Source organism: Amblyomma americanum, chromosome 3 (assembly GCF_052857255.1).
Source record: "Amblyomma americanum isolate KBUSLIRL-KWMA chromosome 3, ASM5285725v1, whole genome shotgun sequence".
NCBI lineage: Eukaryota > Metazoa > Arthropoda > Arachnida > Ixodida > Ixodidae > Amblyomma > Amblyomma americanum.
In genome coordinates, this window is record NC_135499.1 from 109622094 (window position 1) to 109649867 (window position 27774).

Consider the following 27774-nt stretch of genomic DNA (forward strand, 5'->3'; position numbering starts at 1 on the left):
ATGCTTCATGCTGGAAACAGCGCATCGGCCGTTGGCCGAGGACTACCGACGTCTCAGGACACTACGGACTCGTACAAAGTTGTCCTTCCCCGATTGCCAACCGGTAATGTTGTCCTTAATACCGTTTTCCTGCATGCTGACCTTAAGGGTCGCCCGTACCGAGCACCTGACTTCCGTGACGCACTCGCACAGGTATTGGATCTCCGGGAAATTTTGTGCATTGGTCAATACCAATTGAGCCACGTGTGGATGGTTACCTGCGAGAGTAGTTCTTCCAAACAGAAGCTTGTTAACAAAGCGGAGTTTCCTGTCAAAGGACTACGGTGCATGGTGTTTGACCCGGATACTAAGAACGTCAAGGTTAAGCTCCTTTGGCTTCCCCGCTATATGGAACACCGGAGGATTGTGGAAGCATTAGAGCCTTATGGCACGGTCCAGTCTGTGGAGCGTGAAAAGTGGCGGTGCCCAGGGATGGAGCATATGGAAACGGTGAACCGTGAACTCTCCCTCACACTCAAGGATGGAGTGTCAGCTAGCACCATTCCACACACACTTAATGTTTATGGAGTGCAGGCATTAGTCCTTATCCCAGGGAGACCTCCACTGTGCCTCCGATGTAGCTGGGTTGGACATGTCCGGCGCCAGTGTCACACGCCTCGATGCACTCAGTGCCGACGCTTTGGCCATACTGCGGAGAACTGTGTCTTGAGTTACGCTGACAGGCTGCGTCAAGGCCAGTGGTCACGGGAAGATGACGTGGCATCAGAACACATTATGGATGTGTCTGAGGTTGTGGACGCGACCGGAGAACTAAGTCATGAGCATCGAATAGATGGGGAACAGAAGACTTCAACACCTCAAAACAACACGGAATATGAAGCGACTGGCCATCTAGCATCCACGCCTCCAGGACGAAAACCGCCGGACCCGGGCCCCCCCGTGAGTGTTACAGCTACTGCTGTGCTTGCTGCACAGGAACACCTCGTTGCCACAGGTCAACGTCCGGCTATGCCTCCTGTGGAGTCAGTCGAGGCGATACAGCCAGTGAATGCTCGCCGATCCTCCTCTGATGCTGATTCTGCTTCGTCGTTGGAGGGTAACGGTGAGACGTGTGTGGCGTCGATCTCTGGCGTGTCAGGTTCTCTGTCGGCTGTCAGTATGGCAGCGAGTGATGTGCTCCCCTCGGGTTCTTGGGCCGAGGCCTTGGCTGTCTCAGAGGAAGACATGGACAGCACCGCACCTTTGAAACGTCCTGCAGATGCTGACGAGGTGTGTATCGATGGCGCTGACCAGAAGGCACAATGTGTAGAGGCCACGGGAAGGGTGGTGTTAAAGAGGAGGGCGATGTCTGCCCGAGGGGCCGCCAACTTGGCGGCGGGCCACCACATTCCAGGGGATGGCGTTTGTTAAGACTGGCACCAAAATGGCGAGCGTCGCAGCATATCAAGTCGCTACCCTTAACGTAAGGGGTATGCGTAATCGTAGGAGGCAACAGCAGGTACGGCATCTCTTAAAGAAATGGAGTGTGTGTGTAGCCGCTATCCAGGAAACAAAGTTGTCCTCTGATGAAGAGACAGCAGCTGCTCTTGAGCCTTTTTTGTCGGAATACAGCATTATTGTTAGCCACGCGAGAGGCTTATCCGGAGGTTGTATGCTATTCCTGGCGAACACGCTAGAGATGACAGCCATGTCTTATTGCATAGATGACGAGGGGCGACTTATATGCTGTGATCTCACAATTTCAGGTGTACAGTGGCGGATTATTTGTGTTTATGCCCCCACAAAGCAGCGCGATTAAAGGCTTTTTTTTCTGTCATTAGTTGAACATTTGTGCACGGACCGCAAAATTATATTGTTGGGAGATTTTAATTGCGTTTGTAGGGATGAGGACCGTTCAGTGGTTTGTAAGAGATACGACCATAGTGCTGCATTACTTACCGATTTGGTTTCTGAATATAGTCTTGTGGATGTGGGGCAGGAAAAAGCCGACAGTATACATTTCACTCATTTTCAGTTTTCCTCTAATGCTCGCCTTGACAGAATTTACGTTTCTGTTGACGCATTAGCAAGTGTGTTTGGCTACTGGGTGCGGCCCATTTTCTTCAGTGACCACTGTATGGTGTCTCTTCAGATAGGAAAGTACACTCGGCATGTACTTCACCCTCGATGGGAGTTGTGGAAGATGAATAACTGTCTGCTCTCAGACGAAATCTTTCAGCGTGGTGTACCTACTTGTTTGAAGGACGTATGGTCACGCCGTGATCTTTCCATTTTTCAAAAATTGGACTTGTTTAAACAGGAGATCAAAAACTTGGCAATTGAGGCCTCAGCAAGAATCGCTTTCCTCAAGAGACACCACCTTCGTGAGCTTGGGCGCACCCTAACGGAGCTACATGAGCTAGAGAGGGTAAGCCCGGATGCCTATCTCGAAGAGATTAATAACGTAAAAGCACAGCTTCAACAATTTGCGACAGACAGATTTAAGGGGGCCATGATACGATCTAGGTCCCGAAGGTTTCTTGATGAGCAACCTTCTCGTCGGGCCCTGAGTGATGAAAGAGAGAATGCTCTTGCGAAGGAAATATTGGAAATTCAGTATGGTGATTGCACACACAGTGATGCGCCTGGTATTCTTGCTGCTTTCTTCAACTATTATCGGAAGCTGTTTGGCAGTTGCGAAGATCCAAGTCAGGGTTTCGATTACAGTTCCTTGCTCGGAAACTTCCCTCGACTTGATGATGAGAAGTGTGCTATAGTGAAGGGACCTATCACTTTGGATGAAATTCAATCAGCCATTTCTGCCCTGCAGAGCCAGAAATCTCCTGGGCCAGATGGTATTACTAGCGAATTCTATAAAACATTTTCGCCTTGCCTAGTGCCTGTTTTGATGGAAGTTTTCAAAGCATCTTATGATGTGGGTGTCCTGCCTCCCACTTTTTATTCTGGGCACACAATAATAATTCCCAAAAGCAAAGATACTAATCTGTTGAAAACTGTTGAGGGACATCGTCCAATTTCCCTTTGCAATGTTGATTACAAAATTTTTGCCAAGGTTCTTAGCAGTCGTCTGCAGCTCGTCATTATGGACTTGATAGGTCCGCATCAGGTCTGTGGTATTAGAGGCCGCAGTATTCAAACACATATCCATATTGCACGTTCAGTATTAGAGACAGTATCAGATGAGATAGGCCAAGTAGCTCTGATTCAAATTGACTTGGCTAAGGCGTTTGATAAAGTTCGGCACGATTTCTTGTTCGCGGTCTTGGAGTATGCAAATATTGGTGACGTCTTGCTCAAAGGCATAAGGCTGTGCTAAAAGAACTCCTATACAAGGGTTATTGTTAATCAGGAGCTAACAAAACCAGTACCACTAGAAGCATCTGTTCGTCAAGGATGTCCACTGTCTCCATTGTTGTTTGCCCTATATCTGGAACCCCTCTGTCTCAGTATAATTAACAGCGCAGCTATCCGCGGTTTTTCTCTGGCTCAATGTGAAGTTAAAGTTTTAGCTTACGCTGATGATGTCGCCCTCTTTTGTTCTTACAAAAAGAGTGTACTCGAGGCTCTAAACTTGACTAAACAGTTCTGCGATGTCTCAGGCGCAGCTCTTAATTTAGAGAAGTCCAAAGGCTTTTGGTTGGGTCATTGGGGAACAAGGCCAAGCCAGTTCGGTGGTATATGCTGGAACTGTAGCCCTCTTGAGTACCTAGGCGTTCCGCTGCACCAAGTTCGCAACAGTACAGCCTACTGGGATTCACAAACTGTAACTCTACGGCGGCAAACACAGGCTTGGATGGGTAGGGAACTCTCAGTGTTTGCGAGGGCACAGGTCTGTAACATTTTTTTGTTTGCAAAGCTCGCGTATGTCCTTCAAGTCCTGCATTGTGCGAGGAGGAAGGTGCAAGCAATACATAGAATATTTGCAGCATTCGTTTGGCGCTCTCAATGGGAGCCGATGAGGCGTGACAACTTGTTCCTTCACTTAGAGGGTGGTGGAGTGGGCCTTGTTCACCTGTTCGTGCATCAACTCGTTTCCCGTTTTTTCTTTTTCAAATCGGCAAACGACCCGTTTCTGGTAGCTGTGCTCATTAGGCGGCTTAGTTTTCATTTGCCTTACTTATTCGCACCGACTGTGCAGGCTCGTGAGGGGACTTTATGGGGATTTCTTAAGGAGGTTGCTGACACTTTCAATTTTCTCACTGTGCGCTTCTCTTTAGATTACCTGTATAGCCTCTCGAGAAAGCAGATGACCCAGTCTCTCACTGAGTCTTTGTTCCCTACACCATTGTATCGGCAGCCTTATCTGGGGTCTTTGGACATCAGTGTTCTAAAGCGTGTTAGGCGGATGTGCATTCAGGCAGCCGCTAAAACATTCTTTTTCAAACTACATACAGCGACGCTGCCTGTCAAGACATTTCTTAATGACAAGGGGATGTTTGTACCTTGGAATGTGAATTGTCGTCTGTGTAACGTGCCTGAGACAATTGATCATTGCTTCATCCTGTGCCGTGATGCCATGTTCTTTTGGGACATACTACAACGAACTCTTAAGAAGGACATTGAAATTACACCATACACTATTAGATTTCTGCCTGTTGACAAAATCTTTGTTGTGCCTTATGACGTGTTTGTGTAATGGGACTATTCAGTCTTTGGAAAAGCCGTATGATGGACAGACATGCCGAGCCACCAAGATCGTCCAAATCTGTGTTTCGAGAACAGTGTGCGTTGGTGAGGAGTGTATATGCTGCTCGCGACGAACCTCCAAGCTGGCTGCCGTGCCTAGATGCTTGTGTGTGCGTCCCTGAATTTTGATGTTTTGATGGGGATGCAGTGGTGAGTTAGGGCTATGGGGGGCTCATATTAAGCAGCCCGGTAACTTGAGACGCGAACTAGTCTGATTGAAGTTTCCCCCTTTCTACAGAAGTTCTTCCATGCAATAAAGGAAAAAAAAATCAGCAGAGTGGCGCATTGGAAGCGTGCTGCGCCCATAACCCGAGGTCCGTGGATCGAAACCACGCTCTGCTATGGTTTTTGTCTTCTTTTTCTTCTATCCTTTCTTTTTCAACAGTAAGATTCAACCTGTACAACAATTTGTTGAGAATAATCACAAGGCTAGGTGCGTGCTTGAGTGTTGTGACGCAATATATGCTCGGGTCGCAGTTCTTCAGATTGACCTTGAGAAGGCGTTTACTGTGTGGCGCGTGAATTGCTGCTTTGCATTCTACATTACATTAACGTTGGTTCTGTTATAAAAGAGGGTGTGGCCATGGCTTACCGTAAATGCACTACGAGGTTAATAGTAAACAAGACCTTTTGGCCCCCATTAGTGTGCAGAGATCGGTACGCCAGGGCTGTCCCCTCAGCCCCCTGCTGTTTTGTATTTGTATAGAAACCCTCTGCCTAAACATTATAGGAAACGAGGCTATTCATGGTATTCGTGTACAGGAATCACAAGTGAAGCTCTTAGCATACGCAGATGACGTTGCTGTTTTCTGCGTTAACCAAGATAGCATAAGCAGCACAATCGAAGCAGTAAAGGGTTTCAGTGAGGTCACCGGAAGTTTGGTGAATTGGGGCAAGTGCCTGGGATTCTGGCACGAAGAATGGCCGTCAACTCCAGCTTTTTTCGCCACCGTTTCTTGGGTGACAACACCCGTGAAATACCTAGGTGTTCCACTCGAATTTTACAGGGACACTGAGCCTTTTTGGAAAACACAGTTTGAATAAACGCGTGAGGAAGCTGAAAAATGGAAAAGTGCTAATTTGTCTGTATTTGCAAGAGCAACTGTGTGCAATTTGTTTTTGATAAGCAAGCTCTGGTACGTGATGCAAGTACTCCACTGCTCACGGTTAAACGTGCAAAAGCTTCACCGTATTTTCGCTATCTTAATATGGGCCTCAAAATGGGAGAGGTGCAGCCGGACAAATTTGTTCAGGAGCGTCAAGGTAAGGGGACTTGGTCTGGGGCACTTGTTCATACGGCAGATAGTAAACAGATTTTTGTCTCTCCGAGACGTTAAAGATCCCATTCTACGTCCTGTATGCAAAGTCAGGCTCGGGCGTGCTGTGCCAGATTTCATTGTTAGAACGGTGACTATGAGTGGAGGTATTTTTGGTTTTCTTAAAGAGGTTGTGTTTAGCGTCAGGTTTTTGACGGCGAGGTTTTCAAAAAATTATTTAAGTGGTGTTCAGCGGAAAACATTGTACAAAGAGGTTTGTGACGTTTTATTTCCGGAACCCATGTACAGGGTAATATGCTCCGGAGGCCCAGGCAGAGATGTCCTGAAACGGGTGAAAAAATGCAGGTACCACCGGGAACAAAAAATTTCTTCTCCATGCTTCACACCGGGACTCTGTCTGTAAAATCTTTCCAAGAAAAAAAGGGGTTTTAAATACCTTGCGGATCCCACTGCCTTATATGTAAACAACCAGAAACAATCGACCACGTTTTCTTGCACTGTTGGGAAGGGGTATATTTTTGGGACGTCCTTCAAAGGTTCATCAAAAAAGAATTACCATTGGATCCGTATGGAATCCGATTCCTGCCTACAGCAAAAGAAGATGGCATGCCGTTGGATTCAGTAATGCTCGCGGTCCTCCATATCATATTACGCTCCCGAATGGCAGGCTTTCATTGTGACCCGGATGCGCGGCCTGCGCGATTGTATTTCCGTGAGACAATGCAGAAGTTCATCGAGGTGCTGAAAACACAAGCATCTCCCCCTGAGTGGCTTTCAAAGCTCGAACCTTTGATGGAACTCAGGGAATTTTAAACTTACAAGGCCTGGCCCTCTGGGGGCTGTAGGCTACCTTTTTGTAGCTTGGGTGTCTACCCGTGTATGTTTTTTGTTGTATTCTGTCGAAGCCCGGCATTAAAAAAAAAAGGAAGCGTGCTGGGCCCATAACCCAGAGGTCCGTGGATCGAAACCACGCTCTGGGGTGGTTTTTGTCTTCTTTTTCTTCTATCCTTTCTTTTTCAACAGTAAGATTCAATCTGTACAACAATTTGCCTACTAATATAGGCTACGTTGCTGTGCAGCGAAATCAGCAGAGTGGCGAAGCAGAGTGAGGAGGAAGAGGAAGAAGCCGTTCTGAGCGGCTGTGCTTCAACATGCTTCATGCTGGAAACAGCGCATCGGCCGTTGGCCGAGGACTACCGACGTCTCAGGACACTACGGACTCGTACAAAGTTGTCCTTCCCCGATTGCCAACCGGTAATGTTGTCCTTAATACCGTTTTCCTGCATGCTGACCTTAAGGGTCGCCCGTACCGAGCACCTGACTTCCGTGACGCACTCGCACAGGTATTGGATCTCCGGGAAATTTTGTGCATTGGTCAATACCAATTGAGCCACGTGTGGATGGTTACCTGCGAGAGTAGTTCTTCCAAACAGAAGCTTGTTAACAAAGCGGAGTTTCCTGTCAAAGGACTACGGTGCATGGTGTTTGACCCGGATACTAAGAACGTCAAGGTTAAGCTCCTTTGGCTTCCCCGCTATATGGAACACCGGAGGATTGTGGAAGCATTAGAGCCTTATGGCACGGTCCAGTCTGTGGAGCGTGAAAAGTGGCGGTGCCCAGGGATGGAGCATATGGAAACGGTGAACCGTGAACTCTCCCTCACACTCAAGGATGGAGTGTCAGCTAGCACCATTCCACACACACTTAATGTTTATGGAGTGCAGGCATTAGTCCTTATCCCAGGGAGACCTCCACTGTGCCTCCGATGTAGCTGGGTTGGACATGTCCGGCGCCAGTGTCACACGCCTCGATGCACTCAGTGCCGACGCTTTGGCCATACTGCGGAGAACTGTGTCTTGAGTTACGCTGACAGGCTGCGTCAAGGCCAGTGGTCACGGGAAGATGACGTGGCATCAGAACACATTATGGATGTGTCTGAGGTTGTGGACGCGACCGGAGAACTAAGTCATGAGCATCGAATAGATGGGGAACAGAAGACTTCAACACCTCAAAACAACACGGAATATGAAGCGACTGGCCATCTAGCATCCACGCCTCCAGGACGAAAACCGCCGGACCCGGGCCCCCCCGTGAGTGTTACAGCTACTGCTGTGCTTGCTGCACAGGAACACCTCGTTGCCACAGGTCAACGTCCGGCTATGCCTCCTGTGGAGTCAGTCGAGGCGATACAGCCAGTGAATGCTCGCCGATCCTCCTCTGATGCTGATTCTGCTTCGTCGTTGGAGGGTAACGGTGAGACGTGTGTGGCGTCGATCTCTGGCGTGTCAGGTTCTCTGTCGGCTGTCAGTATGGCAGCGAGTGATGTGCTCCCCTCGGGTTCTTGGGCCGAGGCCTTGGCTGTCTCAGAGGAAGACATGGACAGCACCGCACCTTTGAAACGTCCTGCAGATGCTGACGAGGTGTGTATCGATGGCGCTGACCAGAAGGCACAATGTGTAGAGGCCACGGGAAGGGTGGTGTTAAAGAGGAGGGCGATGTCTGCCCGAGGGGCCGCCAACTTGGCGGCGGGCCACCACATTCCAGGGGATGGCGTTTGTTAAGACTGGCACCAAAATGGCGAGCGTCGCAGCATATCAAGTCGCTACCCTTAACGTAAGGGGTATGCGTAATCGTAGGAGGCAACAGCAGGTACGGCATCTCTTAAAGAAATGGAGTGTGTGTGTAGCCGCTATCCAGGAAACAAAGTTGTCCTCTGATGAAGAGACAGCAGCTGCTCTTGAGCCTTTTTTGTCGGAATACAGCATTATTGTTAGCCACGCGAGAGGCTTATCCGGAGGTTGTATGCTATTCCTGGCGAACACGCTAGAGATGACAGCCATGTCTTATTGCATAGATGACGAGGGGAGACTTATATGCTGTGATCTCACAATTTCAGGTGTACAGTGGCGGATTATTTGTGTTTATGCCCCCACAAAGCAGCGCGATTAAAGGCTTTTTTTTCTGTCATTAGTTGAACATTTGTGCACGGACCGCAAAATTATATTGTTGGGAGATTTTAATTGCGTTTGTAGGGATGAGGACCGTTCAGTGGTTTGTAAGAGATACGACCATAGTGCTGCATTACTTACCGATTTGGTTTCTGAATATAGTCTTGTGGATGTGGGGCAGGAAAAAGCCGACAGTATACATTTCACTCATTTTCAGTTTTCCTCTAATGCTCGCCTTGACAGAATTTACGTTTCTGTTGACGCATTAGCAAGTGTGTTTGGCTACTGGGTGCGGCCCATTTTCTTCAGTGACCACTGTATGGTGTCTCTTCAGATAGGAAAGTACACTCGGCATGTACTTCACCCTCGATGGGAGTTGTGGAAGATGAATAACTGTCTGCTCTCAGACGAAATCTTTCAGCGTGGTGTACCTACTTGTTTGAAGGACGTATGGTCACGCCGTGATCTTTCCATTTTTCAAAAATTGGACTTGTTTAAACAGGAGATCAAAAACTTGGCAATTGAGGCCTCAGCAAGAATCGCTTTCCTCAAGAGACACCACCTTCGTGAGCTTGGGCGCACCCTAACGGAGCTACATGAGCTAGAGAGGGTAAGCCCGGATGCCTATCTCGAAGAGATTAATAACGTAAAAGCACAGCTTCAACAATTTGCGACAGACAGATATAAGGGGGCCATGATACGATCTAGGTCCCGAAGGTTTCTTGATGAGCAACCTTCTCGTCGGGCCCTGAGTGATGAAAGAGAGAATGCTCTTGCGAAGGAAATATTGGAAATTCAGTATGGTGATTGCACACACAGTGATGCGCCTGGTATTCTTGCTGCTTTCTTCAACTATTATCGGAAGCTGTTTGGCAGTTGCGAAGATCCAAGTCAGGGTTTCGATTACAGTTCCTTGCTCGGAAACTTCCCTCGACTTGATGATGAGAAGTGTGCTATAGTGAAGGGACCTATCACTTTGGATGAAATTCAATCAGCCATTTCTGCCCTGCAGAGCCAGAAATCTCCTGGGCCAGATGGTATTACTAGCGAATTCTATAAAACATTTTCGCCTTGCCTAGTGCCTGTTTTGATGGAAGTTTTCAAAGCATCTTATGATGTGGGTGTCCTGCCTCCCACTTTTTATTCTGGGCACACAATAATAATTCCCAAAAGCAAAGATACTAATCTGTTGAAAACTGTTGAGGGACATCGTCCAATTTCCCTTTGCAATGTTGATTACAAAATTTTTGCCAAGGTTCTTAGCAGTCGTCTGCAGCTCGTCATTATGGACTTGATAGGTCCGCATCAGGTCTGTGGTATTAGAGGCCGCAGTATTCAAACACATATCCATATTGCACGTTCAGTATTAGAGACAGTATCAGATGAGATAGGCCAAGTAGCTCTGATTCAAATTGACTTGGCTAAGGCGTTTGATAAAGTTCGGCACGATTTCTTGTTCGCGGTCTTGGAGTATGCAAATATTGGTGACGTCTTGCTCAAAGGCATAAGGCTGTGCTAAAAGAACTCCTATACAAGGGTTATTGTTAATCAGGAGCTAACAAAACCAGTACCACTAGAAGCATCTGTTCGTCAAGGATGTCCACTGTCTCCATTGTTGTTTGCCCTATATCTGGAACCCCTCTGTCTCAGTATAATTAACAGCGCAGCTATCCGCGGTTTTTCTCTGGCTCAATGTGAAGTTAAAGTTTTAGCTTACGCTGATGATGTCGCCCTCTTTTGTTCTTACAAAAAGAGTGTACTCGAGGCTCTAAACTTGACTAAACAGTTCTGCGATGTCTCAGGCGCAGCTCTTAATTTAGAGAAGTCCAAAGGCTTTTGGTTGGGTCATTGGGGAACAAGGCCAAGCCAGTTCGGTGGTATATGCTGGAACTGTAGCCCTCTTGAGTACCTAGGCGTTCCGCTGCACCAAGTTCGCAACAGTACAGCCTACTGGGATTCACAAACTGTAACTCTACGGCGGCAAACACAGGCTTGGATGGGTAGGGAACTCTCAGTGTTTGCGAGGGCACAGGTCTGTAACATTTTTTTGTTTGCAAAGCTCGCGTATGTCCTTCAAGTCCTGCATTGTGCGAGGAGGAAGGTGCAAGCAATACATAGAATATTTGCAGCATTCGTTTGGCGCTCTCAATGGGAGCCGATGAGGCGTGACAACTTGTTCCTTCACTTAGAGGGTGGTGGAGTGGGCCTTGTTCACCTGTTCGTGCATCAACTCGTTTCCCGTTTTTTCTTTTTCAAATCGGCAAACGACCCGTTTCTGGTAGCTGTGCTCATTAGGCGGCTTAGTTTTCATTTGCCTTACTTATTCGCACCGACTGTGCAGGCTCGTGAGGGGACTTTATGGGGATTTCTTAAGGAGGTTGCTGACACTTTCAATTTTCTCACTGTGCGCTTCTCTTTAGATTACCTGTATAGCCTCTCGAGAAAGCAGATGACCCAGTCTCTCACTGAGTCTTTGTTCCCTACACCATTGTATCGGCAGCCTTATCTGGGGTCTTTGGACATCAGTGTTCTAAAGCGTGTTAGGCGGATGTGCATTCAGGCAGCCGCTAAAACATTCTTTTTCAAACTACATACAGCGACGCTGCCTGTCAAGACATTTCTTAATGACAAGGGGATGTTTGTACCTTGGAATGTGAATTGTCGTCTGTGTAACGTGCCTGAGACAATTGATCATTGCTTCATCCTGTGCCGTGATGCCATGTTCTTTTGGGACATACTACAACGAACTCTTAAGAAGGACATTGAAATTACACCATACACTATTAGATTTCTGCCTGTTGACAAAATCTTTGTTGTGCCTTATGACGTGTTTGTGTAATGGGACTATTCAGTCTTTGGAAAAGCCGTATGATGGACAGACATGCCGAGCCACCAAGATCGTCCAAATCTGTGTTTCGAGAACAGTGTGCGTTGGTGAGGAGTGTATATGCTGCTCGCGACGAACCTCCAAGCTGGCTGCCGTGCCTAGATGCTTGTGTGTGCGTCCCTGAATTTTGATGTTTTGATGGGGATGCAGTGGTGAGTTAGGGCTATGGGGGGCTCATATTAAGCAGCCCGGTAACTTGAGACGCGAACTAGTCTGATTGAAGTTTCCCCCTTTCTACAGAAGTTCTTCCATGCAATAAAGGAAAAAAAAATCAGCAGAGTGGCGCATTGGAAGCGTGCTGCGCCCATAACCCGAGGTCCGTGGATCGAAACCACGCTCTGCTATGGTTTTTGTCTTCTTTTTCTTCTATCCTTTCTTTTTCAACAGTAAGATTCAACCTGTACAACAATTTGTTGAGAATAATCACAAGGCTAGGTGCGTGCTTGAGTGTTGTGACGCAATATATGCTCGGGTCGCAGTTCTTCAGATTGACCTTGAGAAGGCGTTTACTGTGTGGCGCGTGAATTGCTGCTTTGCATTCTACATTACATTAACGTTGGTTCTGTTATAAAAGAGGGTGTGGCCATGGCTTACCGTAAATGCACTACGAGGTTAATAGTAAACAAGACCTTTTGGCCCCCATTAGTGTGCAGAGATCGGTACGCCAGGGCTGTCCCCTCAGCCCCCTGCTGTTTTGTATTTGTATAGAAACCCTCTGCCTAAACATTATAGGAAACGAGGCTATTCATGGTATTCGTGTACAGGAATCACAAGTGAAGCTCTTAGCATACGCAGATGACGTTGCTGTTTTCTGCGTTAACCAAGATAGCATAAGCAGCACAATCGAAGCAGTAAAGGGTTTCAGTGAGGTCACCGGAAGTTTGGTGAATTGGGGCAAGTGCCTGGGATTCTGGCACGAAGAATGGCCGTCAACTCCAGCTTTTTTCGCCACCGTTTCTTGGGTGACAACACCCGTGAAATACCTAGGTGTTCCACTCGAATTTTACAGGGACACTGAGCCTTTTTGGAAAACACAGTTTGAATAAACGCGTGAGGAAGCTGAAAAATGGAAAAGTGCTAATTTGTCTGTATTTGCAAGAGCAACTGTGTGCAATTTGTTTTTGATAAGCAAGCTCTGGTACGTGATGCAAGTACTCCACTGCTCACGGTTAAACGTGCAAAAGCTTCACCGTATTTTCGCTATCTTAATATGGGCCTCAAAATGGGAGAGGTGCAGCCGGACAAATTTGTTCAGGAGCGTCAAGGTAAGGGGACTTGGTCTGGGGCACTTGTTCATACGGCAGATAGTAAACAGATTTTTGTCTCTCCGAGACGTTAAAGATCCCATTCTACGTCCTGTATGCAAAGTCAGGCTCGGGCGTGCTGTGCCAGATTTCATTGTTAGAACGGTGACTATGAGTGGAGGTATTTTTGGTTTTCTTAAAGAGGTTGTGTTTAGCGTCAGGTTTTTGACGGCGAGGTTTTCAAAAAATTATTTAAGTGGTGTTCAGCGGAAAACATTGTACAAAGAGGTTTGTGACGTTTTATTTCCGGAACCCATGTACAGGGTAATATGCTCCGGAGGCCCAGGCAGAGATGTCCTGAAACGGGTGAAAAAATGCAGGTACCACCGGGAACAAAAAATTTCTTCTCCATGCTTCACACCGGGACTCTGTCTGTAAAATCTTTCCAAGAAAAAAAGGGGTTTTAAATACCTTGCGGATCCCACTGCCTTATATGTAAACAACCAGAAACAATCGACCACGTTTTCTTGCACTGTTGGGAAGGGGTATATTTTTGGGACGTCCTTCAAAGGTTCATCAAAAAAGAATTACCATTGGATCCGTATGGAATCCGATTCCTGCCTACAGCAAAAGAAGATGGCATGCCGTTGGATTCAGTAATGCTCGCGGTCCTCCATATCATATTACGCTCCCGAATGGCAGGCTTTCATTGTGACCCGGATGCGCGGCCTGCGCGATTGTATTTCCGTGAGACAATGCAGAAGTTCATCGAGGTGCTGAAAACACAAGCATCTCCCCCTGAGTGGCTTTCAAAGCTCGAACCTTTGATGGAACTCAGGGAATTTTAAACTTACAAGGCCTGGCCCTCTGGGGGCTGTAGGCTACCTTTTTGTAGCTTGGGTGTCTACCCGTGTATGTTTTTTGTTGTATTCTGTCGAAGCCCGGCATTAAAAAAAAAAGGAAGCGTGCTGGGCCCATAACCCAGAGGTCCGTGGATCGAAACCACGCTCTGGGGTGGTTTTTGTCTTCTTTTTCTTCTATCCTTTCTTTTTCAACAGTAAGATTCAATCTGTACAACAATTTGCCTACTAATATAGGCTACGTTGCTGTGCAGCGAAATCAGCAGAGTGGCGAAGCAGAGTGAGGAGGAAGAGGAAGAAGCCGTTCTGAGCGGCTGTGCTTCAACATGCTTCATGCTGGAAACAGCGCATCGGCCGTTGGCCGAGGACTACCGACGTCTCAGGACACTACGGACTCGTACAAAGTTGTCCTTCCCCGATTGCCAACCGGTAATGTTGTCCTTAATACCGTTTTCCTGCATGCTGACCTTAAGGGTCGCCCGTACCGAGCACCTGACTTCCGTGACGCACTCGCACAGGTATTGGATCTCCGGGAAATTTTGTGCATTGGTCAATACCAATTGAGCCACGTGTGGATGGTTACCTGCGAGAGTAGTTCTTCCAAACAGAAGCTTGTTAACAAAGCGGAGTTTCCTGTCAAAGGACTACGGTGCATGGTGTTTGACCCGGATACTAAGAACGTCAAGGTTAAGCTCCTTTCGCTTCCCCGCTATATGGAACACCGGAGGATTGTGGAAGCATTAGAGCCTTATGGCACGGTCCAGTCTGTGGAGCGTGAAAAGTGGCGGTGCCCAGGGATGGAGCATATGGAAACGGTGAACCGTGAACTCTCCCTCACACTCAAGGATGGAGTGTCAGCTAGCACCATTCCACACACACTTAATGTTTATGGAGTGCAGGCATTAGTCCTTATCCCAGGGAGACCTCCACTGTGCCTCCGATGTAGCTGGGTTGGACATGTCCGGCGCCAGTGTCACACGCCTCGATGCACTCAGTGCCGACGCTTTGGCCATACTGCGGAGAACTGTGTCTTGAGTTACGCTGACAGGCTGCGTCAAGGCCAGTGGTCACGGGAAGATGACGTGGCATCAGAACACATTATGGATGTGTCTGAGGTTGTGGACGCGACCGGAGAACTAAGTCATGAGCATCGAATAGATGGGGAACAGAAGACTTCAACACCTCAAAACAACACGGAATATGAAGCGACTGGCCATCTAGCATCCACGCCTCCAGGACGAAAACCGCCGGACCCGGGCCCCCCCGTGAGTGTTACAGCTACTGCTGTGCTTGCTGCACAGGAACACCTCGTTGCCACAGGTCAACGTCCGGCTATGCCTCCTGTGGAGTCAGTCGAGGCGATACAGCCAGTGAATGCTCGCCGATCCTCCTCTGATGCTGATTCTGCTTCGTCGTTGGAGGGTAACGGTGAGACGTGTGTGGCGTCGATCTCTGGCGTGTCAGGTTCTCTGTCGGCTGTCAGTATGGCAGCGAGTGATGTGCTCCCCTCGGGTTCTTGGGCCGAGGCCTTGGCTGTCTCAGAGGAAGACATGGACAGCACCGCACCTTTGAAACGTCCTGCAGATGCTGACGAGGTGTGTATCGATGGCGCTGACCAGAAGGCACAATGTGTAGAGGCCACGGGAAGGGTGGTGTTAAAGAGGAGGGCGATGTCTGCCCGAGGGGCCGCCAACTTGGCGGCGGGCCACCACATTCCAGGGGATGGCGTTTGTTAAGACTGGCACCAAAATGGCGAGCGTCGCAGCATATCAAGTCGCTACCCTTAACGTAAGGGGTATGCGTAATCGTAGGAGGCAACAGCAGGTACGGCATCTCTTAAAGAAATGGAGTGTGTGTGTAGCCGCTATCCAGGAAACAAAGTTGTCCTCTGATGAAGAGACAGCAGCTGCTCTTGAGCCTTTTTTGTCGGAATACAGCATTATTGTTAGCCACGCGAGAGGCTTATCCGGAGGTTGTATGCTATTCCTGGCGAACACGCTAGAGATGACAGCCATGTCTTATTGCATAGATGACGAGGGGCGACTTATATGCTGTGATCTCACAATTTCAGGTGTACAGTGGCGGATTATTTGTGTTTATGCCCCCACAAAGCAGCGCGATTAAAGGCTTTTTTTTCTGTCATTAGTTGAACATTTGTGCACGGACCGCAAAATTATATTGTTGGGAGATTTTAATTGCGTTTGTAGGGATGAGGACCGTTCAGTGGTTTGTAAGAGATACGACCATAGTGCTGCATTACTTACCGATTTGGTTTCTGAATATAGTCTTGTGGATGTGGGGCAGGAAAAAGCCGACAGTATACATTTCACTCATTTTCAGTTTTCCTCTAATGCTCGCCTTGACAGAATTTACGTTTCTGTTGACGCATTAGCAAGTGTGTTTGGCTACTGGGTGCGGCCCATTTTCTTCAGTGACCACTGTATGGTGTCTCTTCAGATAGGAAAGTACACTCGGCATGTACTTCACCCTCGATGGGAGTTGTGGAAGATGAATAACTGTCTGCTCTCAGACGAAATCTTTCAGCGTGGTGTACCTACTTGTTTGAAGGACGTATGGTCACGCCGTGATCTTTCCATTTTTCAAAAATTGGACTTGTTTAAACAGGAGATCAAAAACTTGGCAATTGAGGCCTCAGCAAGAATCGCTTTCCTCAAGAGACACCACCTTCGTGAGCTTGGGCGCACCCTAACGGAGCTACATGAGCTAGAGAGGGTAAGCCCGGATGCCTATCTCGAAGAGATTAATAACGTAAAAGCACAGCTTCAACAATTTGCGACAGACAGATATAAGGGGGCCATGATACGATCTAGGTCCCGAAGGTTTCTTGATGAGCAACCTTCTCGTCGGGCCCTGAGTGATGAAAGAGAGAATGCTCTTGCGAAGGAAATATTGGAAATTCAGTATGGTGATTGCACACACAGTGATGCGCCTGGTATTCTTGCTGCTTTCTTCAACTATTATCGGAAGCTGTTTGGCAGTTGCGAAGATCCAAGTCAGGGTTTCGATTACAGTTCCTTGCTCGGAAACTTCCCTCGACTTGATGATGAGAAGTGTGCTATAGTGAAGGGACCTATCACTTTGGATGAAATTCAATCAGCCATTTCTGCCCTGCAGAGCCAGAAATCTCCTGGGCCAGATGGTATTACTAGCGAATTCTATAAAACATTTTCGCCTTGCCTAGTGCCTGTTTTGATGGAAGTTTTCAAAGCATCTTATGATGTGGGTGTCCTGCCTCCCACTTTTTATTCTGGGCACACAATAATAATTCCCAAAAGCAAAGATACTAATCTGTTGAAAACTGTTGAGGGACATCGTCCAATTTCCCTTTGCAATGTTGATTACAAAATTTTTGCCAAGGTTCTTAGCAGTCGTCTGCAGCTCGTCATTATGGACTTGATAGGTCCGCATCAGGTCTGTGGTATTAGAGGCCGCAGTATTCAAACACATATCCATATTGCACGTTCAGTATTAGAGACAGTATCAGATGAGATAGGCCAAGTAGCTCTGATTCAAATTGACTTGGCTAAGGCGTTTGATAAAGTTCGGCACGATTTCTTGTTCGCGGTCTTGGAGTATGCAAATATTGGTGACGTCTTGCTCAAAGGCATAAGGCTGTGCTAAAAGAACTCCTATACAAGGGTTATTGTTAATCAGGAGCTAACAAAACCAGTACCACTAGAAGCATCTGTTCGTCAAGGATGTCCACTGTCTCCATTGTTGTTTGCCCTATATCTGGAACCCCTCTGTCTCAGTATAATTAACAGCGCAGCTATCCGCGGTTTTTCTCTGGCTCAATGTGAAGTTAAAGTTTTAGCTTACGCTGATGATGTCGCCCTCTTTTGTTCTTACAAAAAGAGTGTACTCGAGGCTCTAAACTTGACTAAACAGTTCTGCGATGTCTCAGGCGCAGCTCTTAATTTAGAGAAGTCCAAAGGCTTTTGGTTGGGTCATTGGGGAACAAGGCCAAGCCAGTTCGGTGGTATATGCTGGAACTGTAGCCCTCTTGAGTACCTAGGCGTTCCGCTGCACCAAGTTCGCAACAGTACAGCCTACTGGGATTCACAAACTGTAACTCTACGGCGGCAAACACAGGCTTGGATGGGTAGGGAACTCTCAGTGTTTGCGAGGGCACAGGTCTATAACATTTTTTTGTTTGCAAAGCTCGCGTATGTCCTTCAAGTCCTGCATTGTGCGAGGAGGAAGGTGCAAGCAATACATAGAATATTTGCAGCATTCGTTTGGCGCTCTCAATGGGAGCCGATGAGGCGTGACAACTTGTTCCTTCACTTAGAGGGTGGTGGAGTGGGCCTTGTTCACCTGTTCGTGCATCAACTCGTTTCCCGTTTTTTCTTTTTCAAATCGGCAAACGACCCGTTTCTGGTAGCTGTGCTCATTAGGCGGCTTAGTTTTCATTTGCCTTACTTATTCGCACCGACTGTGCAGGCTCGTGAGGGGACTTTATGGGGATTTCTTAAGGAGGTTGCTGACACTTTCAATTTTCTCACTGTGCGCTTCTCTTTAGATTACCTGTATAGCCTCTCGAGAAAGCAGATGACCCAGTCTCTCACTGAGTCTTTGTTCCCTACACCATTGTATCGGCAGCCTTATCTGGGGTCTTTGGACATCAGTGTTCTAAAGCGTGTTAGGCGGATGTGCATTCAGGCAGCCGCTAAAACATTCTTTTTCAAACTACATACAGCGACGCTGCCTGTCAAGACATTTCTTAATGACAAGGGGATGTTTGTACCTTGGAATGTGAATTGTCGTCTGTGTAACGTGCCTGAGACAATTGATCATTGCTTCATCCTGTGCCGTGATGCCATGTTCTTTTGGGACATACTACAACGAACTCTTAAGAAGGACATTGAAATTACACCATACACTATTAGATTTCTGCCTGTTGACAAAATCTTTGTTGTGCCTTATGACGTGTTTGTGTAATGGGACTATTCAGTCTTTGGAAAAGCCGTATGATGGACAGACATGCCGAGCCACCAAGATCGTCCAAATCTGTGTTTCGAGAACAGTGTGCGTTGGTGAGGAGTGTATATGCTGCTCGCGACGAACCTCCAAGCTGGCTGCCGTGCCTAGATGCTTGTGTGTGCGTCCCTGAATTTTGATGTTTTGATGGGGATGCAGTGGTGAGTTAGGGCTATGGGGGGCTCATATTAAGCAGCCCGGTAACTTGAGACGCGAACTAGTCTGATTGAAGTTTCCCCCTTTCTACAGAAGTTCTTCCATGCAATAAAGGAAAAAAAAATCAGCAGAGTGGCGCATTGGAAGCGTGCTGCGCCCATAACCCGAGGTCCGTGGATCGAAACCACGCTCTGCTATGGTTTTTGTCTTCTTTTTCTTCTATCCTTTCTTTTTCAACAGTAAGATTCAACCTGTACAACAATTTGTTGAGAATAATCACAAGGCTAGGTGCGTGCTTGAGTGTTGTGACGCAATATATGCTCGGGTCGCAGTTCTTCAGATTGACCTTGAGAAGGCGTTTACTGTGTGGCGCGTGAATTGCTGCTTTGCATTCTACATTACATTAACGTTGGTTCTGTTATAAAAGAGGGTGTGGCCATGGCTTACCGTAAATGCACTACGAGGTTAATAGTAAACAAGACCTTTTGGCCCCCATTAGTGTGCAGAGATCGGTACGCCAGGGCTGTCCCCTCAGCCCCCTGCTGTTTTGTATTTGTATAGAAACCCTCTGCCTAAACATTATAGGAAACGAGGCTATTCATGGTATTCGTGTACAGGAATCACAAGTGAAGCTCTTAGCATACGCAGATGACGTTGCTGTTTTCTGCGTTAACCAAGATAGCATAAGCAGCACAATCGAAGCAGTAAAGGGTTTCAGTGAGGTCACCGGAAGTTTGGTGAATTGGGGCAAGTGCCTGGGATTCTGGCACGAAGAATGGCCGTCAACTCCAGCTTTTTTCGCCACCGTTTCTTGGGTGACAACACCCGTGAAATACCTAGGTGTTCCACTCGAATTTTACAGGGACACTGAGCCTTTTTGGAAAACACAGTTTGAATAAACGCGTGAGGAAGCTGAAAAATGGAAAAGTGCTAATTTGTCTGTATTTGCAAGAGCAACTGTGTGCAATTTGTTTTTGATAAGCAAGCTCTGGTACGTGATGCAAGTACTCCACTGCTCACGGTTAAACGTGCAAAAGCTGCACCGTATTTTCGCTATCTTAATATGGGCCTCAAAATGGGAGAGGTGCAGCCGGACAAATTTGTTCAGGAGCGTCAAGGTAAGGGGACTTGGTCTGGGGCACTTGTTGATACGGCAGATAGTAAACAGATTTTTGTCTCTCCGAGACGTTAAAGATCCCATTCTACGTACCGTATGCAAAGTCAGGCTCGGGCGTGCTGTGCCAGATTTCATTGTTAGAACGGTGACTATGAGTGGAGGTATTTTTGGTTTTCTTAAAGAGGTTGTGTTTAGCGTCAGGTTTTTGACGGCGAGGTTTTCAAAAAATTATTTAAGTGGTGTTCAGCGGAAAACATTGTACAAAGAGGTTTGGGACGTTTTATTTCCGGAACCCATGTACAGGGTAATATGCTCCGGAGGCCCAGGCAGAGATGTCCTGAAACGGGTGAAAAAATGCAGGTACCACCGGGAACAAAAAATTTCTTCTCCATGCTTCACACCGGGACTCTGTCTGTAAAATCTTTCCAAGAAAAAAAGGGGTTTTAAATACCTTGCGGATCCCACTGCCTTATATGTAAACAACCAGAAACAATCGACCACGTTTTCTTGCACTGTTGGGAAGGGGTATATTTTTGGGACGTCCTTCAAAGGTTCATCAAAAAAGAATTACCATTGGATCCGTATGGAATCCGATTCCTGCCTACAGCAAAAGAAGATGGCATGCCGTTGGATTCAGTAATGCTCGCGGGCCTCCATATCATATTACGCTCCCGAATGGCAGGCTTTCATTGTGACCCGGATGCGCGGCCTGCGCGATTGTATTTCCGTGAGACAATGCAGAAGTTCATCGAGGTGCTGAAAACACAAGCATCTCCCCCTGAGTGGCTTTCAAAGCTCGAACCTTTGATGGAACTCAGGGAATTTTAAACTTACAAGGCCTGGCCCTCTGGGGGCTGTAGGCTACCTTTTTGTAGCTTGGGTGTCTACCCGTGTATGTTTTTTGTTGTATTCTGTCGAAGCCCGGCATTAAAAAAAAAGGAAGCGTGCTGGGCCCATAACCCAGAGGTCCGTGGATCGAAACCACGCTCTGGGGTGGTTTTTGTCTTCTTTTTCTTCTATCCTTTCTTTTTCAACAGTAAGATTCAATCTGTACAACAATTTGCCTACTAATATAGGCTACGTTGCTGTGCAGCGAAATCAGCAGAGTGGCGAAGCAGAGTGAGGAGGAAGAGGAAGAAGCCGTTCTGAGCGGCTGTGCTTCAACATGCTTCATGCTGGAAACAGCGCATCGGCCGTTGGCCGAGGACTACCGACGTCTCAGGACACTACGGACTCGTACAAAGTTGTCCTTCCCCGATTGCCAACCGGTAATGTTGTCCTTAATACCGTTTTCCTGCATGCTGACCTTAAGGGTCGCCCGTACCGAGCACCTGACTTCCGTGACGCACTCGCACAGGTATTGGATCTCCGGGAAATTTTGTGCATTGGTCAATACCAATTGAGCCACGTGTGGATGGTTACCTGCGAGAGTAGTTCTTCCAAACAGAAGCTTGTTAACAAAGCGGAGTTTCCTGTCAAAGGACTACGGTGCATGGTGTTTGACCCGGATACTAAGAACGTCAAGGTTAAGCTCCTTTGGCTTCCCCGCTATATGGAACACCGGAGGATTGTGGAAGCATTAGAGCCTTATGGCACGGTCCAGTCTGTGGAGCGTGAAAAGTGGCGGTGCCCAGGGATGGAGCATATGGAAACGGTGAACCGTGAACTCTCCCTCACACTCAAGGATGGAGTGTCAGCTAGCACCATTCCACACACACTTAATGTTTATGGAGTGCAGGCATTAGTCCTTATCCCAGGGAGACCTCCACTGTGCCTCCGATGTAGCTGGGTTGGACATGTCCGGCGCCAGTGTCACACGCCTCGATGCACTCAGTGCCGACGCTTTGGCCATACTGCGGAGAACTGTGTCTTGAGTTACGCTGACAGGCTGCGTCAAGGCCAGTGGTCACGGGAAGATGACGTGGCATCAGAACACATTATGGATGTGTCTGAGGTTGTGGACGCGACCGGAGAACTAAGTCATGAGCATCGAATAGATGGGGAACAGAAGACTTCAACACCTCAAAACAACACGGAATATGAAGCGACTGGCCATCTAGCATCCACGCCTCCAGGACGAAAACCGCCGGACCCGGGCCCCCCCGTGAGTGTTACAGAGACTGCTGTGCTTGCTGCACAGGAACACCTCGTTGCCACAGGTCAACGTCCGGCTATGCCTCCTGTGGAGTCAGTCGAGGCGATACAGCCAGTGAATGCTCGCCGATCCTCCTCTGATGCTGATTCTGCTTCGTCGTTGGAGGGTAACGGTGAGACGTGTGTGGCGTCGATCTCTGGCGTGTCAGGTTCTCTGTCGGCTGTCAGTATGGCAGCGAGTGATGTGCTCCCCTCGGGTTCGTGGGCCGAGGCCTTGGCTGTCTCAGAGGAAGACATGGACAGCACCGCACCTTTGAAACGTCCTGCAGATGCTGACGAGGTGTGTATCGATGGCACTGACCAGAAGGCACAATGTGTAGAGGCCACGGGAAGGGTGGTGTTAAAGAGGAGGGCGATGTCTGCCCGAGGGGCCGCCAATTTGGCGGCGGGCCACCACATTCCAGGGGATGGCGTTTGTTAAGACTGGCACCAAAATGGCGAGCGTCGCAGCATATCAAGTCGCTACCCTTAACGTAAGGGGTATGCGTAATCGTAGGAGGCAACAGCAGGTACGGCATCTCTTAAAGAAATGGAGTGTGTGTGTAGCCGCTATCCAGGAAACAAAGTTGTCCTCTGATGAAGAGACAGCAGCTGCTCTTGAGCCTTTTTTGTCGGAATACAGCATTATTGTTAGCCACGCGAGAGGCTTATCCGGAGGTTGTATGCTATTCCTGGCGAACACGCTAGAGATGACAGCCATGTCTTATTGCATAGATGACGAGGGGCGACTTATATGCTGTGATCTCACAATTTCAGGTGTACAGTGGCGGATTATTTGTGTTTATGCCCCCACAAAGCAGCGCGATTAAAGGCTTTTTTTTCTGTCATTAGTTGAACATTTGTGCACGGACCGCAAAATTATATTGTTGGGAGATTTTAATTGCGTTTGTAGGGATGAGGACCGTTCAGTGGTTTGTAAGAGATACGACCATAGTGCTGCATTACTTACCGATTTGGTTTCTGAATATAGTCTTGTGGATGTGGGGCAGCAAAAGCCGACAGTATACATTTCACTCATTTTCAGTTTTCCTCTAATGCTCGCCTTGACAGAATTTACGTTTCTGTTGACGCATTAGCAAGTGTGTTTGGCTACTGGGTGCGGCGCATTTTCTTCAGTGACCACTGTATGGTGTCTCTTCAGATAGGAAAGTACACTCGGCATGTACTTCACCCTCGATGGGAGTTGTGGAAGATGAATAACTGTCTGCTCTCAGACGAAATCTTTCAGCGTGGTGTACCTACTTGTTTGAAGGACGTATGGTCACGCCGTGATCTTTCCATTTTTCAAAAATTGGACTTGTTTAAACAGGAGATCAAAAACTTGGCAATTGAGGCCTCAGCAAGAATCGCTTTCCTCAAGAGACACCACCTTCGTGAGCTTGGGCGCACCCTAACGGAGCTACATGAGCTAGAGAGGGTAAGCCCGGGTGCCTATCTCGAAGAGATTAATAACGTAAAAGCACAGCTTCAACAATTTGCGACAGACAGATATAAGGGGGCCTTGATACGATCTAGGTCCCGAAGGTTTCTTGATGAGCAACCTTCTCGTCGGGCCCTGAGTGATGAAAGAGAGAATGCTCTTGCGAAGGAAATATTGGAAATTCAGTATGGTGATTGCACACACAGTGATGCGCCTGGTATTCTTGCTGCTTTCTTCGACTATTATCGGAAGCTGTTTGGCAGTTGCGAAGATCCAAGTCAGGGTTTCGATTACAGTTCCTTGCTCGGAAACTTCCCTCGACTTGATGATGAGAAGTGTGCTATAGTGAAGGGACCTATCACTTTGGATGAAATTCAATCAGCCATTTCTGCCCTGCAGAGCCAGAAATCTCCTGGGCCAGATGGTATTACTAGCGAATTCTATAAAACATTTTCGCCTTGCCTAGTGCCTGTTTTGATGGAAGTTTTCAAAGCATCTTATGATGTGGGTGTCCTGCCTCCCACTTTTTATTCTGGGCACACAATAATAATTCCCAAAAGCAAAGATACTAATCTGTTGAAAACTGTTGAGGGATATCGTCCAATTTCCCTTTGCAATGTTGATTACAAAATTTTTGCCAAGGTTCTTAGCAGTCGTCTGCAGCTCGTCATTATGGACTTGATAGGTCCGCATCAGGTCTGTGGTATTAGAGGCCGCAGTATTCAAACACATATCCATATTGCACGTTCAGTATTAGAGACAGTATCAGATGAGATAGGCCAAGTAGCTCTGATTCAAATTGACTTGGCTAAGGCGTTTGATAAAGTTCGGCACGATTTCTTGTTCGCGGTCTTGGAGTATGCAAATATTGGTGACGTCTTGCTCAAAGGCATAAGGCTGTGCTAAAAGAACTCCTATACAAGGGTTATTGTAAATCAGGAGCTAACGAAACCAGTACCAGTAGAAGCATCTGTTCGTCAAGGATGTCCACTGTCTCCATTGTTGTTTGCCCTATATCTGGAACCCCTCTGTCTCAGTATAATTAACAGCGCAGCTATCCGCGGTTTTTCTCTGGCTCAATGTGAAGTTAAAGTTTTAGCTTACGCTGATGATGTCGCCCTCTTTTGTTCTTACAAAAAGAGTGTACTCGAGGCTCTAAACTTGACTAAACAGTTCTGCGATGTCTCAGGCGCAGCTCTTAATTTAGAGAAGTCCAAAGGCTTTTGGTTGGGTCATTGGGGAACAAGGCCAAGCCAGTTCGGTGGTATATGCTGGAACTGTAGCCCTCTTGAGTACCTAGGCGTTCCGCTGCACCAAGTTCGCAACAGTACAGCCTACTGGGATTCACAAACTGTAACTCTACGGCGGCAAACACAGGCTTGGATGGGTAGGGAACTCTCAGTGTTTGCGAGGGCACAGGTCTGTAACATTTTTTTGTTTGCAAAGCTCGCGTATGTCCTTCAAGTCCTGCATTGTGCGAGGAGGAAGGTGCAAGCAATACATAGAATATTTGCAGCATTCGTTTGGCGCTCTCAATGGGAGCCGATGAGGCGTGACAACTTGTTCCTTCACTTAGAGGGTGGTGGAGTGGGCCTTGTTCACCTGTTCGTGCATCAACTCGTTTCCCGTTTTTTCTTTTTCAAATCGGCAAACGACCCGTTTCTGGTAGCTGTGCTCATTAGGCGGCTTAGTTTTCATTTGCCTTACTTATTCGCACCGACTGTGCAGGCTCGTGAGGGGACTTTATGGGGATTTCTTAAGGATGTTGCTGACACTTTCAATTTTCTCACTGTGCGCTTCTCTTTAGATTACCTGTATAGCCTCTCGAGAAAGCAGATGACCCAGTCTCTCACTGAGTCTTTGTTCCCTACACCATTGTATCGGCAGCCTTATCTGGGGTCTTTGGACATCAGTGTTCTAAAGCGTGTTAGGCGGATGTGCATTCAGGCAGCCGCTAAAACGTTCTTTTTCAAACTACATACAGCGACGCTGCCTGTCAAGACATTTCTTAATGACAAGGGGATGTTTGTACCTTGGAATGTGAATTGTCGTCTGTGTAACGTGCCTGAGACAATTGATCATTGCTTCATCCTGTGCCGTGATGCCATGTTCTTTTGGGACATACTACAACGAACTCTTAAGAAGGACATTGAAATTACACCATACACTATTAGATTTCTGCCTGTTGACAAAATCTTTGTTGTGCCTTATGACGTGTTTGTGTAATGGGACTATTCAGTCTTTGGAAAAGCCGTATGATGGACAGACATGCCGAGCCACCAAGATCGTCCAAATCTGTGTTTCGAGAACAGTGTGCGTTGGTGAGGAGTGTATATGCTGCTCGCGACGAACCTCCAAGCTGGCTGCCGTGCCTAGATGCTTGTGTGTGCGTCCCTGAATTTTGATGTTTTGATGGGGATGCAGTGGTGAGTTAGGGCTATGGGGGGCTCATATTAAGCAGCCCGGTAACTTGAGACGCGAACTAGTCTGATTGAAGTTTCCCCCTTTCTACAGAAGTTCTTCCATGCAATAAAGGAAAAAAAAATCAGCAGAGTGGCGCATTGGAAGCGTGCTGCGCCCATAACCCGAGGTCCGTGGATCGAAACCACGCTCTGCTATGGTTTTTGTCTTCTTTTTCTTCTATCCTTTCTTTTTCAACAGTAAGATTCAATATGTACAACAATTTGCCTTCTAATATAGGCTACGTTGCTGTGCAGCGAAATCACCAGAGTGGCGCAGCCATACTACTTCCGGCCACCGAGCGTGACGGACGCAGGATCATGAGCTCCGGCGGAGCGGCCCTTGCTGGCCGCGGAAACAGGCTTGCTGCCGACGCAGATAAGGACTACGATATTGTTCTGCCTACTCTGCCAACATGACGTGTTGTGCTTAACACGGTGTTTCTGCACGGTGACGTGCGAGCGAGGCCCTAGAGGGTGGAAAATTTTTGGGACGCCCTCGCCAACGCTGGTGCGCTCCCCGACGTCGTGGCGTTGGGGGCGTATCAGATAAATTCTGTGTGGGCGGTGACGCTCAGCAGTGCTGAAGCCACGAAAAAGCTTGCTGCGTTGAAGGAGCTACAAGTGAAAGGACGCCGGCGCATCATTTTCGACCCGGAGGATCAACAGGTAAAGCGTCGCCTGCATTGGATGCTGCACGGTGTGGCTGACGAAGACTACCGGACTGCTTTCGCGGCGTTCGGAAATGTGACGGAGGTGACGCGGGAGCATAGGCGCGTCCAAGGGATGAAGGAGAAAGGCTCAACCACCAGGACCGTGCTACTCAAGTTGAAGCCGGGAATGAAGGTGGATGATTTGCCACACCAGTTGCGAGTAGCCGGTGAGCTGGCCCTCGTGGTTGTGCTCGGGGGACCGATGCATTGCTTGCGTTGTCACGGCACGGGCCACGTTCGCCGCGACTGAAAGGTGCCCAGGTGTTCCCAGTGCATGCGCAATGGACACGCGGACGCGGACTGCGTCCGTACCTACGCGTCGGCTACCGGTCTCAGAAAGGCGAACGACACCGCGGAACTCATGGACGTCGCCGAGGCGGAGGAAGCAGCGACTGGCACGGACGAGGCGGGCAAGTCGGCTTCGACGCTTGCCACGTGTGTGAGCTCCGGGGATAGCAGCAAGGCGGCCGACGAACCAGCGAGCCGACGGCAGACTCCATCGGTGCCGATAACGTGACAGCTGGGAACGGGGCTAGCCCAACAGAGCCCGAGGCCATCCAGTCAAACGACCCGAACAAGGACGACCACGGGAAGAGCGGCGCCTGCAACACTAGTGTCACGCCCCCCGTCACCACCCCGGCGATCCGTCCCCACGACCAGACCAGCCCCGAAGGGGACAAGGTGGTAGCAGCCTGCGTCGAGGAACCCCCTGCGGAGACCTCTCAATCCCCGCGTCCGATGTTCCGGCCGCGCCCGAACCTTTTGGATGACAAGCGGGCCGGCGACAAGGTACTCCTCGAGCAGGCCGATGTTCTTCCGCCGGGTGATACCGGTGGCAACAGTGGCGTCTAG

At 48.2% G+C, this 27774-nt stretch overlaps 1 protein-coding gene across 1 annotated transcript; it reads left to right on the forward strand.

The window, feature by feature from the left end:
* Positions 1-27774, forward strand: LOC144123984 (uncharacterized). Its single transcript, XM_077656675.1, has 3 exons — positions 1-939; positions 26759-27089; positions 27443-27774. The coding sequence occupies exons 1-3, from the start codon at positions 1-3 to the stop codon at positions 27772-27774; spliced, it is 1602 nt and encodes a 533-aa protein (XP_077512801.1).

Coding starts and splice junctions, on each gene's coding strand:
- LOC144123984 (XM_077656675.1), top strand. CDS start 1: ATGCTTCATGCTGGAAACAGCGCATCGGCCGTTGGCCGAGGACTACCG. Junction 940..26,758: donor CGCCGGACCCGGGCCCCCCC/GTGAGTGTTACA, acceptor GGGGCGTATCAG/ATAAATTCTGTGTGGGCGGT. Junction 27,090..27,442: donor ACACCAGTTGCGAGTAGCCG/GTGAGCTGGCCC, acceptor ATAACGTGACAG/CTGGGAACGGGGCTAGCCCA.